The 16,181-nt window shown below is 41.2% G+C and overlaps 2 protein-coding genes across 2 annotated transcripts in view; one reads left to right on the forward strand and one right to left on the reverse strand.

Moving 5' to 3' along the window:
- TIPIN (TIMELESS interacting protein) overlaps window positions 1–1,624 on the forward strand; it is a 7,011-nt gene extending 5,387 nt beyond the window's left edge. Inside the window, exons 6-7 of the mRNA XM_010010845.1 lie at window positions 905–1,102; window positions 1,464–1,624. Of these exons, the coding sequence (XP_010009147.1) occupies window positions 905–1,102; window positions 1,464–1,624 (359 nt within the window). The remainder of the gene's footprint in view (window positions 1–904; window positions 1,103–1,463) is intronic.
- An 804-nt stretch (window positions 1,625–2,428) lies between these two features.
- Window positions 2,429–15,907, reverse strand: DIS3L (DIS3 like exosome 3'-5' exoribonuclease). The gene is made up of 16 exons (XM_010010846.1): window positions 15,756–15,907; window positions 14,860–14,988; window positions 14,105–14,240; window positions 12,943–13,119; window positions 12,517–12,595; window positions 11,397–11,576; window positions 10,279–10,448; window positions 9,299–9,460; window positions 8,370–8,617; window positions 7,428–7,520; window positions 6,169–6,702; window positions 5,753–5,907; window positions 5,463–5,641; window positions 4,966–5,111; window positions 3,310–3,484; window positions 2,429–2,740 (listed from the first exon to the last, which is right to left on the reverse strand). Exons 1-16 carry the CDS (start codon window positions 15,797–15,799, stop codon window positions 2,429–2,431), a joined length of 2,919 nt encoding a protein of 972 aa, XP_010009148.1. The 5' UTR covers window positions 15,800–15,907.
- Between the last annotated feature and the right edge of the window lie 274 nt (window positions 15,908–16,181).

A 16,181-nucleotide genomic window follows, 5' to 3' on the forward strand; every position in this document is an offset into this window, starting at 1 on the left:
TAGGAATGGAATGCAGCCGTGAGCAGCCACAGACAGTAAAGCCAATGGTTCCTGCCGACAGCGTCTGTAGAGTGATCAGATTTTCTGTGCGATGGTTCCATACATTTGTACTGAAATATGGTGCTAATCTGTTCTTGACCATGTCAGTGAGTGTACTGCTGCAACTGGTCAGTCCAGTTGAAAAGCTTGAGTAGGTATCTTACAGTTTTGAAATAAAAATTCAAGCTAGAGTATTAATAACCAAATCCTTGCTTTCAGCTAACTTCTCTATTCACAGGCTTAAAGTGGTGCAGAGAAACAAACATTCTGGGCTGTGGGCACTCTTGAGAGTGCTCTGTTTCATGCTGGTGGGTGAAGTTTGTCTGAAGGAGTTGGAATACCTCCATTTTGCATGTTTAGATGTTGGCAAACAAGTAAAATATTCCATAATAGTAGCACATTAAATTCAAACCTGACTATTTCATGTCTGTATTTGAACTTCTGTGTCATTCCTATAACTAGTCCTGCTACTTCCTAAAGGATAGTGTCCTATTAGCAGTAGGGGTGGGTGGACAATCACGTGGCCTTTCTGTAGGGATTGCCTGGATTTGCTGGGGTTTTTTTAACCTTCACGCACAGCTCGTGACTGCTAACTCAGAGCTCTGCCTCTCTAAAGCCAGGCATTTACTGTTGTGTGTTCAAGATACCTGATTAGCATTTGTCCTATACTTTGAATATCAGGTATATGGACCTAGGCAGAAAATTGCCCATTAAAACTAAATTATGGAATTATCTCCAGCATTAAAATACAACTTTAAAATGTAAAACATTAGAAATGCTTTAAAAATGTTCTCTTGGAGATACTGAGCAGTAGATCTCTGGGTCAAAGTGTTAATGCTGTTCCTTTTCCCTCATTTTTAACCAGATAGAGAAGGGGAAAGCAATGGACTGGATACAGCAGCTGAAGATGGAGGTTCCAGCTCTGGAAATGCAGAACAGCTCAACTCTGTGTCTGCTACAGCTCTCACAGAGGAGCAGCAGGAGCGAATCAAGAAGAACAGGCAGCTCGCCTTGGAACGCAGGCAGGCCAAGATGCAGTGCCACAGCCAGTCACAACACAATGGTAACCAGCTTGGAACTCAAGTGTTGATGTTAAGTTCTGTAGCCTGAGGAGCTCATGCAGCTGATTGCTGAGTGAGTTTAAAGGCAAGGTTGCTTTTCTAGTCAGTAGCAGAATGTGGAACTCAAATTTGAACTGTGTTTCTGTAGTTCTCCAAAGCTAAGTCAGAACTGTCCTCCCTAGTTGCCACGCTAAGTTGTGATGGCTTTGTCTTTGAGAAAGTGAAACTCATCTTGCTGGTCATTGCTGGAGCTGGCTTTCCTGCAGCCACTGATTCTGGTGCTAGAAGCTGCAGTTAAACACACAACAGTGGTGTCTTCCAGGGTTTTGGTTTGTTTTGTTGATTTTTGGTTTTCCCCAACAGAGCTCTCCACTGGTTACTCAGAAGAGGAGTTTAACACCCCTGTTGCTAATGATCCTGCTGACCTTATTGAAGACACCCCAGTTACTGCAGTCAAGGTTGCTGTGGATGAAGATACAGAAGCTGGAGACACAGATTTGGAATGTGCCAGTGAAAAACAGTAACCATTCCTCTAAACAACTTTCTGATGGAAAGACCCCAGCATTTTAAGTACTATTATACTGATTTGGTGCTGGCTCTTTTTACTATGACTTTTGTTTTTTTGTTGGACTCTTAGAACTGCAGATGAGCACCAGAAAGCAGAACAAATTGCTCACCTGCCTTTGGGCCATCTTTCCCACCTCCTCCAACAGTGTTTAAGAAACATTAGTAAGGGCTTTTGACCTATTTTGCATTTTGTTTACACTTGATGTCAAACTGAATCAACTGGGAATATTGAGAGGTGAAGTTCCTATTAAAGTTGTGGTTATTTTAAGAGTGTGTATGCAGTAGCAGGTAGTGCTGCCTCAATAGTGGTCCTGGATTTTTTTAACTTGCTTTTCAAGTTTTTTATTTTATAAAATGGAAGCTATTACATTGCAGAAGTTGTTGTATGAGGCTGTCACAAGTACAGGCCTTCTCCATTCCCCTATCCCTTGTGCTCAGGATGTCTCTTCACAGACAAGTGTAGGTATGCATTAAACTCACTGGAAATAAAGCCAATAGTAGGAAGAGCATGGGAAAGTAATGTCTGGCATGATAGTTAAAAGAACTCGCCCCACTGCCTTTAGTCTGGAAGATAAGTTTTATCATATATAAAATTTTCTGCAAACTCATACATGTTCATAATCACATAAAAATAATTCTCATTTAAAATAGATATTTAGTTTCTTAGTAAAAGGACCCTTGAATATTTAAATAGAGTGCTTTTAAAAACTCCACCAGTGATACAGAGTGGATAGGAGTAGATCACAACTCTGGATTATACTTCAAGTTCTAATGTCAGCTGAGACATCCAGTAGTGCCAAATCCCTGATCTCCTCCAGCAGCTGGTACAAGCTGGCTCCCTTGGTCTGGCAGTACTTCTTATAGTCTTCATCAATTACTTCAGCTCCTGTTTTCTCTTGGGCACACTGGGCAGCTTCTGCCGACTGACTGACTGCTTTCACCAAGTCACATTTCACCCTGTGAAAATTCCTCTGGGAAGCCTCTGTATCCGCAGTCTGGTATGGTGCATTCCTGATTATTTCAAGCTTGATGGTGTTGGCATGGCAGCGGGAGGTCTGCACCAGCATTTTCACCTTAAAAGCAAGAGAAAAATACTTGATTTCTGATAGTGCTGTTTCCTCTTGCTTCCTTCTGATTAAATTGTGTTGGCCCCCAATAAGAAGAGGGACATGGAGCTGCTAGAGTGAGTCCAGAGGAGGCCACAATGATGCTGCGAGGGCTGGAGCAGCTCTGCTCTGGAGCCAGGCTGAGAGAGCTGGGCTGGGGCAGCTGGAGAAGAGAAGGCTCCTTAACGGAAGACCTTAGAGCAGCTCCTAAGGAGGCTACAAGAAACCTGGAGATGGGCTTTGGTCAAGGGCCTGTAGGGACAGGACAAGGGGAATGGCTTGAACCTGCCAGAGGGGAGACTGAGATGAGCTCTGAGGCAGAAGCTCTTCCCTGTGAGGGTGCTGAGGCACTGGCACAGGGTGCCCAGAGGAGCTGTGGCTGCCCCATCCCTGGCAGTGTTCAAGGCCAGGTTGGACACAAGGGGCTTGGAGCAACCTGCTCTAGTGGAAGGTGTCCCTGCCCGGGGCAGGGATTGGAATGGGCTGATGTTAAGGTCCCCTCCAACACAAACTCTTCTGTTATTCTAAATACTCACTGTAATATGATCAAAAAGGCTTAATGTAACTGATTCTCCAGCAGTTGTGGTGGAAGTAATTTTGTTCTGAAAGTGCTGCAGTGATCCAGGCTTCCACTCACAGCTCCCATCACCTTGACAAGAGATGACTAAACCTTCTTTGTTTTTCATATATGCAGCGGCTTTGATTCCATATCTGTAAAAAAGCAGATGAGCAGAGGCTGTTCTAACCATTTCCACATCAGTTCTCTTAATTTTGAAGCTAGCAAGGATTAGATAGAAGCCACATAAAGGGGCAGTTAGTAACTGCCTGGTAACCCTGCTTTGGAGACACTGATGTGCGTTGTCTAATAAACCTCTAGAGTATATAAGAGCTAAGAGTATATTAGAGTATATAAGAACAAAGATGGTGACTGATGTGATTTGAAAGAAGCAAAAGTAAAGTACAGACAGGCTGATCCATTCTCTTATGTGTTGGGTGGAGCCCGAAACGGCCCAGTGATGGAAGAGCAGCAGCATTACAGGTTATTCCAGACAGCAGCACAGTGAGGTAACAGTTCTCCATTTCAAACAAATTACTTGAAAAGCAGCAGGTATTTGCAGTGGGTTCTCTGTAAGGAATCCTGCCTCGCTTGGGTAGGTTCTGGCTCTTCAGCCTTGCATCCAAGCCAAGCCATCTGGAGACCAGATGCCTACATTGAGCTGGTTTATATCCAAGCTCAGTCTGTGGCCAGGATCAAACAGGCCCTGGCTCTATTTATGCAAGTTCAGGGTACTCCTATAGCAGTTTGCTTTACCTCACACATCCCTGTAGAATGGTGTTTGGGTTGGTTTCTTTCTTGTTTTTTCAGTAGCATTCTTACACCTACATTTGTCATCTGGCTAGCTCACTCGCTGCCTGTGAGCTAGCCAGGCAGACAGTGTTGCTACCAGAACTGCACAAAGATCATTAACTAACCCAAAATGTCCAGAGCCAGTAAGGGAAAGGAAAATGAGTTTTCTTCCCCCACAGCTTGGAGATCTGGCCAAGCCCTATGGAAGGCAGCGTTCCCAGTTCTATCGTGACTATTGCCTTCTTACAGCATTCACTAGTCAATTTGTAACACATGCAGAACACATTTACTGTACTTTAAATCACAGATTTAAAAGCACAGAAATGGCAATGTACTGTTAGCTTCATGCAGAGAGCTGTGTTCTACCAGCATAAATCAGCAGCATGATACAGGTGCTTATGAGAGCCTAACACTACAAACAGCTTCATGGAAACGTTTCTTCTGTGCTTTGTGCTGCCTGTTATGAGTAGCTGCTTGAAAGGTGCTCCCAGCCTGCACAGAGTACAGTCTGTAGCGAAGGAAAAGAGCACTGAGGAATGCACAGCTTTGTGGTTTGGAAAATCACTTTCTATTGTTTAAAAAAGGGAGGGGGGAAATGCTCCAGTCATTGTTCTGCCCTAGCAGCTGCTTGGGCAAAAAAATGTCCTTCCCATGCTTTGTGTGGTTACTTCCTCATAGGAACTCCTTCCCAGAGTCAAAGCACAGAAAAGAACTGCTAACGATTTACAACAGAAATCTAAACCAGACATCAGTCACCACCAGGCCATCCTATGAACACTTCCTTTCTCAAGGACCAGAGGTGTCCTCACAGCATTCCAGTAACGCATCTTCTTTTTAAACTCACCTCGGCACAAAAACAAGTACTCCATTGGTTCGTATGGAGTAAATAACACCATCTGCTACGCAGCGCTCGTCTGTTTCTGGCGTTTTGTCTTTGAAGTACATGCACTGGAAGAGTTCAGTAGACTGCTTCTGAGCATGCTGGGCTGCCTGCAAGCACCCCCCCAAAGAGAGAAGACAAAACAGCCTACATAAATATTTCAACTGGCTTCGATTTCCATAGTTTCTTTTCCCATTACTTTCTCCCTTACCCACCCCTAGAAAAGTTACATCTAAAAGGAAATCCTACATGTAGTACAGGTGAAGTATGAAGTCAGTTTTACTAGCACGCTCGGAAGAAAACTGATGTTTAAGTAAGAAAACCCCACAGCATTATAAATAAAAATGAAGTGATACGCTGCTGTTGTAGCACCCAAACGTTGTGATCAGGATGGGTGTCCCACTATTCCTTTGGGTAGCCTGGGGACACACACATGGTGACACATATAGTGACCACCTTACCCTGTTTCTGTTGTTAATGTGTTTGCACAATTCCTCGAGATCCTTGTTACTGAATAAGTTATCCTTAACATCTCCTTTCTTTTCCTTCAGAGTCGCTGCCATCAAGAGTCTGTGGACAATAATATCAGCATATCTTCTAATTGGAGAAGTAAAATGAGTGTACTTCTCTAGGGCAAGTCCTGTGGATAAAAAAGGGAGCAGTGATAAGCAAGCAAAGCGATCCTCTGCCTCCCTGCAACAGTTCAGAAATCAGAACAGGAGGAGCACCAAAAAACAAGGTGACAAGATACCATAATGATGAAACTCCTCCTCGGAACATGAGCCAGTTGAGAAGTACAAGGCATTGGACATGGCGTGAGTGGCCATCAAGCGCAGCAGCTGGTTTACAATGGGATCAGATGGGTCATTTGCTTTATCCAGAGACTCGGCCAGTGCTTTGTTAGACCTGTCAAAAAAGTGTTAATTCTGAAGAAAATTATGCTGTCCCTGCTCATAAGAGCTTATAGTTAAAAACAGCAGTTAAAAATCAGCTCCTATTTAGAACACCATCTCCCACTCACAGAATGGTATTGGGAAAACTGGGGTTAAGAATTGCTACACAGAGTCTGTAACACTGGTACTCAGAACTGTAGTGGTTTGTGATGATAACATAACCAAATATTTAATTGCTTAACTTTAATTAAAGCACTTAAATAATAAAAGATACCGTGTGTCCATTGAGAAGCCTTTGGCACTAGCACATTCTCGGAGCTCAGTGAAGAATTCCTGCCGTGGTGGAGGGTGCTGCCGCAGCAAAGCTTGGTGAGGAAAATGCTCCGAAATCTTTTTTGCCACCCAGTGGTTGGCAAGAATCATACATTCTGCTACAGTCTCGTGCACCTCCAGGGGCTGCTTGGGGATCAGATCGTGGATGTTGTGTTTATCATCCAGCTGCACTCGGATTTCCACCCCTTCCAGCTCCAGAGCACCGCAGCTGTCCCGCTTGGCTCTAACGTGCCGCGCTACATCCGTGAGCATTGATACTGCCCAAACCAGCTCAGCCAGTTTCTTCTGCCTCATTCTTTCATCCAAGTCTTTCAGTTCCAGGATATCTCCAACCACGCTTGTGTCTCCATCTAATAACCCCTGTGCTGTTTCATAAGTCAGCTTGTATGCGGATCGGATGATGGTTTTGTTGTAGCAGACACTCAGCATTTCATATGATTCTTTCTCTAGTTCCCACAGGACACTCACAGCGTACCTTAGAGAGGAGATCACAATGCTGTAAGTCGTGCTGGTTGACTTTAACTGGCATTTCAAGCACACCCAACTGTTACACATCTACAAGTTTCATCCTGGGTTTTTTTAATCCCTTTCTCAGCAGCAGTACAGTTACACCCTAGAAAGTGATCATGGAATTACAGAGTTGGACATTTAACATTTAGTGTTAACTCCCAGCGGAAAAAAGTCTACATGAAAAATCATTCTTGGTGCTCTCTGGAAGCCTCCACAGGGCTGACAGAGGTAGGAAACCTTCCTTTTGCTTCAGAATTCTGTCAGTAGTTAATTTAATCCAGAAAAGACTCAAAATTGAAAGATAAATATTACAAGAGCACTTCTAATGGGGCCATGTGTCCAACAAATGTCTTCAGGAATGCATTTTTCTTGTTTAAAGTCCAACCTACATCTTCTCAGTGATTTTATGTTACAGTTTGAGTCTCTCATCGATTACATCTGTGCTCACCTGGATTGTCTCACTCACACAAAATGCTTCAGGGTGTATTTTGGCAGGGCCAAGTACTACAAACTGCTCACCCTACTTAACTGTGGTAGACTTGAAAGGTAGTTTTAACTGTGTACTACTCTTTCAAGTTGAGGATTTAGTAACAAAGCAAAAACATCCAACCAGCTGATAAACACAGACTGGCAGCAGCAATTAAATTACTTGCAGAAATCTCCCTCCTCAGAAACACTACAAAATCTTACCTATCAACTCCGCTGAGCAGAGAGCAGATGTCAGCACTCAAGACAGAGGGCAGCATGTCATAACGACGATCCGCTAAGTAGTAAGTTGTTGCCCTGAGGAATAAAACACATTTACTGTTCTTCTCACAGGGACTCACTGGTGTGTATCTCCCAAGCAGATTTTGGTAGAAGCATAGCTTCAGCAAAACAAGACACACAGCATGATTTTAAAAGGTTATTATTACTGAAAACACACACGTGCAATATAAGTCAAACTATTTACATAACTATTTGTATAGTACAAGCCTAATTTTGCCTTCCTCGGTACATTCAGCTGCCATTAAGGCCAGAAGTAGGGCTGTACAAAATAGGCTCAACTAAGAAGAGGTTAGTTTACATTACTTTGCAGCTACAAAGAAGATATTTCATGAAGTGATTCAGCAGTTTAAGTTCCAAACAGTGGCAATAAAAGAAATCGGAATGGAATATTTGGCATTTTAAAACACAAGATTGGATATTAAAATATAAACCTGCCAAATACCTCTGTATTTAAATTCATGTAATAGTTCTATTTTGTGGGTGTTTTATGTGAAGATTCATCCCCTTTGATATGCAAAGAAGTGATTTGTAAATCCTTCAAATCACAAATGTTAAAGAAGACAGTAAAGCAAACAGCAGCGAGTAGGGAAAGAAAAAAAAAAGATAAATCCTAACTTTGCGGAAAAGAGCAATTTCATCCTAAAAGGGTGAAGCAGTAGGTCAGAAGCAGTATTTTCCCCACCAGGCCCATTTCATCCAAATAAAAGCAGAACACCATTAGTTACACAGTAGTTTTCATAAACTGTCTCCATGACGAAGAAGAAAGAATGTTTCCTTCCTTCCACTGTTTCTCAATGTTCCCTTAAGGTAGTGTCACAATGTTCTAAGCTCCATAAATTGTCTCATTTTTAGAAAGCAAGTTACCTTGCTCTGGCCTCAACATCAGTGTAAGAATTTGCTGCCACAAAGTGGGTCACATCTGCAATGTGGACACCTAATTCCAGATTCCCATTAGGCAGAGTTCTAACAGAGAGAGCATCATCCACATCCTCACAGCCTTTTGGGTCAATGCTGAATATCAAGTGCGTATCTCTCAAGTCAAGCCGTTGTTTTTCCTCCTCTGGGCTCACTTTCCATGGGTTCTCTGAAGAACTCACAGGCATTTCACTCATCTGTACAAAAACATTATTGGTGAACATGCATTTATATCTTCTCTAAAAAAGGAAGCCAAGAAAATAGATTTGATTACCCTTCCCTTTTCTACACCATGAACTGATTTGTGCACTACTTGACCCTAAACAAATTTTTCTTCCCTTGTATTTTCCAGGTAAGTCTATTACATGGAAAGCATGAGACAGAATTGAAAAGAATAAACACATTTTATTAACAACTGATATTACTGTAGTGATATTGCAGCTCTGGCAAACTTAACCTCTGCATATTGGTTTTTAACATTATTTTTCTTTTAATTGATTGTAGGTACCATCAAAGCAGTTATCTATGAGAGCTGCTTCCTCTCCTGGTTGAAGACAAAAGTATTTAAAACAATGATTTTAGTAGGACCAGGCCTTTAGGATCAATACCATGAACACATATTAAAGACAGTAATAAGCCAAAAGTCTACTTCAAAATAGAATTAAGAGTCCGTAATCTCCTCACAGCAAACAGATTATCTTAAAATCATGCTCCTGACTTGAAAATTTATAGTATCTATAGAACCACTGATCCAAAAGTAATTCCAGAAAAATAATCTACAATCGGGTTTTCAGCTTTCAGAAACCTGTTGGCAACCAAGACATCCAGATGTAAAATGAATCAGCAGAAAAAGACTGTATCTAATCCCAAAGACCAACCTGGATTTCCGAGAAAGGAGCAACACAGATGCTGTTCTCCACCAGAATAGCTGCAATTTCCCCCTCCAGATCTCCAATTCTTCCTAGAACTCTCACAAAGTGTCCATTTGGATACACAGATGTTGACTCCCAAGCATCAATACGCACGACGACTCTATAGTCCTGCCACAAGAAATCCTGTTAGAGCAGCAACCTGCTCCTGACAAGCAGCCAATAAAAACACCCCTTCAGGGGCACACAGAGCTATTCAAGAGACTGGCAGCTCTGGCGATTTGATAGGAAGGAAAGAGAAACCCACAATGAGAGGCAAACACTGAGAATGGCATGTCTTTCCTGATCCTAGTTGGTAGAGCGGGGAAGAGTTGGAAGAGTATAAAGAGCCACTTGAGGTCATTATATGGAGAATCTCTATCTTAAATTATAAAAATTAACAAATATTCTTATACCAGAAGAGACACATTCTGTGATTCAGCGTGAAATTACTTCTTGGGTGTGAACAAGTACTTAATGTTACAGGGTAAAAGCAGCCAGGAATGAATAAACCCACGTTTCTCCTCTCTACAGCAACGGCAAGCTAACGGCCATAATCCATCACCAATTTGCTGAAAAGCTCTTCTTCCTTTCATCAAAGTTAAATACATGTCATAGATGCAACAAAGCCACAAGGGCTATTGCAATTTATACCCCTGATATGCCCTTTCATTCATCAGAAAAACCCCAAAGCAAACAGTATATAAATGCTCAGGGTAGCTGGGCTGTGGCCCAAATTCGGAGCTCAAATAAGCTTTGTTACCTGAAGCTGATGTGGTTTTGACAGGAACTGAACACATTCCTTTGAGGCAGGAGTTGAACCACTCTCCCAGACTTCATTTTATTCATATTTGTACCCATGTTTTTGCCAAGGAAAACATCATTACAGCATGTAACACCCACACAATTCTGTAGGAACACGGAATAACAGAACACTTCTGTCAAATTACCTGTAGTGCTTCAGCTTGCTGGGTACTGATCCGGATTTTGGGAATTCTGTAATCCCAAGGTGTGACAAGGACCTTCTGAGCATTTCTGCCCTGGGGCTGGCTCTCTTCTTTAGAGGGGAAAGTGACCACATAATCCCTCCAGTTCTTTTGGATGATTCCAACAACTTTACCTTTTAAGAAGGAACATTTTTGGTTGTACATTAATAAGTTAAACAGGAACATGAGAGCAAATACTTGGAGGTAGAGAAAAGTCAATGCTTCGTAATACAAACTAATGTGTCCACAAATCTGAATTACAATTGCTAACAACATCCGGCATGCAGACAATACAAGTTTGTTATAAATTATCATTGGCACAGCCAGACTTTAATGAGCTTTTATTTATGTGGAGACTAACTCATTGTATAGATTGCAATTGATACAGCACATCAATTATTCAGAGACATTCCCACTACTACTGACATGGGGCCAATTCTAGTAAAAAAGGAAATTTAAATGATCAAAATCAAACAGCATTTTCTTGCAGGAAGAGATTTCACCTCTTAAAACTTTTAACTCTGACCTCAGCAAACTTTTAAGCTGTAGCTATACCTGCAGAGTAGTATTTTCAAGCAAGACTCTGAGTTCCTCTGGTACACAGGCAGGTCACATTGTAATGGGAGCTGGATGCTTCTTACCTTACAAAAATCGTTTTCATCTTAACTATTATTTATCATCAAGGAATTAAAAGGATGCAGTTATCTTCCTGTCTAATCAACAGTGATGATAGTGGAGAACTTGAGTGCACAGGCTGGTGAATTGGTCTGTATTAGAATTGCAGTTCATCTCTCTGAGCTGTGAGGAGTGACAGTGTGTGCTTGGGTAGCAAAGTGCTCCTAACTCAGTATTTTAGGAAGATAACTGCAGTAATTCAGTTATTTCTGAGAATGAAATTAAAGGGGTTCACATACAGAGCCAATCTCATGGCCGCCTTACTGGGATACATTAGAATGCTTTAATTTAGGATAATCACTTCAAATTTACTATGGTGCAAAAAATGTGACAGAAATGGAGAGAAGGGACTCTCTAACGAAGAGCACAGCAGAGCTTGGAGCAAGGAAGTGAGGTAAAACATCTACCTGTGGGCATAGGGTCACCAGTGGTGTCCAGTGGTGCTTTGTCCTCAGTCTCATTTTCACAGAGGGCAACAGTCCTTCCTTTCCACTCATGCAAAGGCAGTAACTCAACAGCCACCACATCACCATGGATTGCACGATTTCGAGCTTTGGCCCCATAAATAAGGATGTCACTTTGAATTTCTGAGTTTAAAATAAGAAGAAATAGAACTATAAACTTTAAAAAAAAAATTCAAATCCCTCCATTCTTGGCAGTATTCTGCTGAAATAAGAGAAAAATGACATTTGCAATATGATGTCTTCCAAAAAGGACTACTGGCAAGTAATTAATATGACAAGAAAATTGAAATCTTTTTCTCTTTAATAGGCAGTATTAAGCAATTCTGTAAGTGCACCCTTGGCTAAAAAGCAGCATCAGCCAGGATGAGTTCATTGTTCTTAGGCAGCAGTTTAGAAACGCATCCCAGAGTTACACTGTGCAAACAAACCCCTGACACAGGATTCTGGGCAGGGTCCAGAATAAAACAGGATTTAAAAACCCGATTGGTATATTGAACACTTGTTTGCCTGCAGGGTCTGTCACAGGAACATTTCAAAGTGGGACAAGAGATCTGTGCAAGGATAATGGGCTGTTCCTCCAAAAGTATTTATTAGTAGCTCATACCAGAAAGACACTACTGATGTCCCAAACCAATCCAAAAGGTATTTTTCCAATTATGTTCACAATAACCAGCTTCTAATCCTGCCAACATCTGTGCAAACACTTATTTCAGTCAAATGAGGGGTCATCTGAAGCTGGAGCAAAGCACAGGGATAACAACTTGCAGCAGTATTCAACTTCAGAAAATGTCTAGGAAACCTGTCAGTAGGACAAGAATCCAAAACGTGGCCAGAGGTACTAAGAAAGAGGAAGGAGGACATAAAAGGTATTGGTTTCTCCTGAGGTCCACCCTCTGGGTTCATCTTCCCCCTCCTTTCTGGCCATGAATAACCCAAGCATTGCAGTATCTTAGCTTTCATCTTGCTCAATAACTGAATAGCTACATACAGATGGCTCCATGGCATTACCCAAGAAGCACAGACAGTGTCAAAAGGCACTGAGTAAATCCTCTTGTCTTTTCACCTGTTTCTTTGCTGGTAAATCCCTGAAGTCGAACAAAAGCTTCCAGCTGAGCTCTGTGCTTATTGACACTCAGTGTGCCCTGAAAGAAAGTAACAGATGAAGAGTGAAACAGTCACACCTCTAAATAGCCAACTTTAAAGTATAAAATGTTTAGCGTTACAATAGTTTTTACATAAATTGGTAGGCTTTATTGGTACATAGGCTATTTTGAACGCAACTGTTCTCTCTAGAGGGTAGAATATATGATGCAGAACTAAGTCCTCACTTCTGGAAAAGAGTGGCAAGTTCATTTAAATGCTTTTTTGTTTTCTTTCCCCCTTCCCACTATAGCAATGTTTCTTTATCTGATCAGTCTAATTCAGGCAACGAAAGGGACCAAGCACAAGACTGCACTGTGCTGTGTATGCTCTTTATATAGCAAATTACCTGTATATATCTTCCAGATTTGATCCCAGCCTGCAATATTTCCAGAGGTAAGTGCTCAGCATATTCTTTTCCATTGTTTTCTTGGCTTTCAATCTCCCGTTCATGCTGAGCTTGAAGTATAGAGTCAAAGAGTTCACGGGCAGCCTTTAAGTCAGGCCAAAAGTTATCCAAGTAATTCTGTATGCACATATATGAACAAACATGGTCTCTGTTCTTTTATTAACGCATCTGGAAAGCCCATAATGGACAAGAGCTGTCTCATGCTACACTGAAATAGCACTTCCAAGCAGTAATGAAGTGTCTGCTCTAAACACCACAGATTTATTCCATGTTCAGCTTAACTCATTTGTTAAATACAACAAAGGAGGTGTGACTGTGATGTTGGCAACCTAGACTAGAGATTCACAAACATTTACTACCAACATACCCCATCCAAGCTACATACTTCTTGTGAAGTGCCACAGCAGAAAAATTAAACTGGCAACTCACTGTTATTCTTTACACCTCCTGTATAATGCTACATTTGGGCCACCTCCCATTGCCTCACAGCAGGTAAAAAACCAAGCACCATCATTTTTATATAGCTTTAAGGTTAATCTGTTTTGTCCCGGTTTTACTCAACATCCTTTCACAGCTACACATGAACATCTCATCCGCACATCCCACTGAATAACACAGTATCAGAGATCAACAACTAACTGGGGAATGAATTATCTTCTTGTGCATCACTGTATCCTCAGTAGTCAAGGCTAAAGGAAACTGGCAGAATAATGCTGGTGGGTATTTAAGCTATGGCTGTTTACGGACTGCTCACAGTATAGGTTCAGGCAGCTGACTGAGGTCGCTGGTCACCTATGAGGACATTGCTCATCTATGTCAAATTCTTTAAAAATAAGGAAAACAATGAGAAGAGTTACTAAGAAAGATGGCCTCTATCTTTGGAGCTGCTGGTTTTCTTTTCAGTTCCCTGGTTTGCTCACTGAAATGATGTTCCCATGACTGACACCTTTGCTTTCTTTGATAAATGAAGACATGAGTTAGCATCATAGTTTTCTTAACTGTAAACTCTGAAGCGATTTGCACTATACATTGGGCTTTAATGTACTCAATTCATCACTTTGATGCAAGAGTAAAGAAACCTTCTACTTTTCTAGCATGTTACCTTGAAGGAAATCACAAACACTCCTTCTGTTTCATTTCCGTACTGCCTGATAGCATCTTCATCTTCTGTTACCATAACAACTGGCATCTGTCCCGAGCAGTGATTGTAGTACCAGACTGCTGCATTGTAAATACTCCTAGAAAAGCAAAGTTTGAAATAAGATTTCTGGCATATCCCATTTGCTACTTGCAAGACGTTTGGCAGCTTTGTATAAAGGAGATTCTGGGTTAAGATGCACCCTTTTGAGAGATATACACCAAGCTACATGAACTTTCTATCTGCAAAAATTATGTGCCACACATTAAGCACTAAGAGAACAGAGGAAAATAAAATTTTCCCTTCCAAATACACCCACCCCTGCTCTTGCTGCAATGTGACATATTGTTCCTCTGTGGAAGTTTGGAAAAAGCAAGTTGGAGCTGCCAAGACTCCAATGTTACGGTGCTTGCAGGCACCTAGAAGCCCAATAAGGTGTGTGTGACCGCCTTACTGTGTTAAAGCATTCTTTAAAATGGCTGTGTAACTTTAAAATGATCCAGCTTTTTAGCATTACTCCATTTAATTAAGTACATTTGTGTCTATTTTCCTTATAAAATCATGTTGACACTTCCTTAATCACAAAAGCACAATCTAGACTTCCACTGTTCTAGAGCCAAGCAGGGGAAGAATATGAACAATTACGCACCAAGTGCATGCTAATATTCCTGAAGTGCCAGGATGTTGTCCAGTATAGTACTGCATATGTTAAAACAAACCTGGTCTGCCATTTTTCCATGGATTCTCCTTTCTCTCTTGGCAAATAACAATGCTGATGGAATTCATTAGCAAACACAGCACAGTCGTGACGGGCATCCTTTACTAGATTTCGTAGCTTGTTGTACTGTCTGCAATAAGAAAAAGATAATCTTGTGCTTTCTTCTGGTAAATGCTACTTTAACTCCAGATGAAAACACAGCTGAAAAAGTCAAAGTATCCCCATGTAGTAAGAAATGCATTAATTAGATTATACCCTTGCTGATAAAACCTAAAGCATCATCTGTAAGCAAGCTTTTCTAACTTCCATTATACTGGGTTTTAAACATACTTGTTTTCCAATGAGCCCCAGAAATCATCGTAAGTATTCAGGACCTTATTTTGTCACTTCTGGGACAAGAGCTATTTCTTCAAACTTATTTGTGCTTTAGAATACAGGAAAGCCTTGTAGCAAATTGCACTGTTACATGCTACAGCAACACATAGGTTAATATCTCATAAGGTAAGTACCATATAATGGTATTAATTGCTCCTCAAAGACAAGTGCTCAGTCTGTAATACAGCAAATCAAAACCATGTCCTTAATCTGATGGTGGCACATGATACTTGATCATTACTGCAAAGTCTCCTTAATTCCTGTCACACGGCACCTGGTTAGTTAATAAAGCTACAGGTTTAATATCGCTCCTATCGGGAGAAACTGTGACAGGCATTGACGTCCATGGATCAGACAGGATCAGACTTCCTTCCCTTCTGGGAAATTACATGAAGACCTTTGAAAGACTTAAAACCAAATTAAGCACAGTGTATTTGCTGACTTTGGGTTGCCGTGCTTAAATATACATTTTACCACGTTAGTATCTTCAATCTAAATTAAAAGTTATTATAGGGTAAGTACCTGCGTCCTTTCTGATGCTGCAAAGCTTGACATGCCGTCTGCATGAAAATAATACCCTTCAGCTCCGGAAACTCGAAAATCTCGAGGTAATCCTGCACCACCTTGCAGTCAGGGACGACATAATGTGTAACTTCATCCGATAACAACTTGCCATCTGAAACAGAATTCAGAGTGTAAAGGTTTAAAATTTCAGTTGCAATACCGGGCTCTTAAAAATACTTTCAGATATGAGGAAATTAAGAGTTGTGCATCCTCAAGGGTATATACAGATCTCTTTGTGACAAACAAAATTATGACTACTGTGGTGTAATTCTGTAGTGCAACCTCTGAAATTTGGGACAGAACCTTTCTGCTGCCAAATCAGTGCAAATTTACCCAAGTGAGTGAAAAATATTCACACTCATTATGAAAAGGACGTAACTTAAA

The sequence above is a fragment of the Nestor notabilis genome, unplaced genomic scaffold, assembly GCF_000696875.1.
Source record: "Nestor notabilis isolate BGI_N333 unplaced genomic scaffold, ASM69687v1 scaffold17803, whole genome shotgun sequence".
Taxonomy (NCBI): Eukaryota; Metazoa; Chordata; class Aves; order Psittaciformes; family Psittacidae; genus Nestor; species Nestor notabilis.

Excerpts from the sequence above, each read along its gene's own strand:
- DIS3L (XM_010010846.1), bottom strand. The coding sequence starts at position 15,799 with ATGCAGACGGCATGTCAAGCTTTGCAGCATCAGAAAGGACGCAG. Across the intron at positions 11,577-12,516 it reads ATTTACCAGCAAAGAAACAG|AAATTCAAAGTGACATCCTT; the intron begins GTGAAAAGACAA and ends TTTTAAACTCAG. Across the intron at positions 8,618-9,298 it reads CTCCTTTCTCGGAAATCCAG|ATGAGTGAAATGCCTGTGAG; the intron begins GTTGGTCTTTGG and ends GTTTTTGTACAG.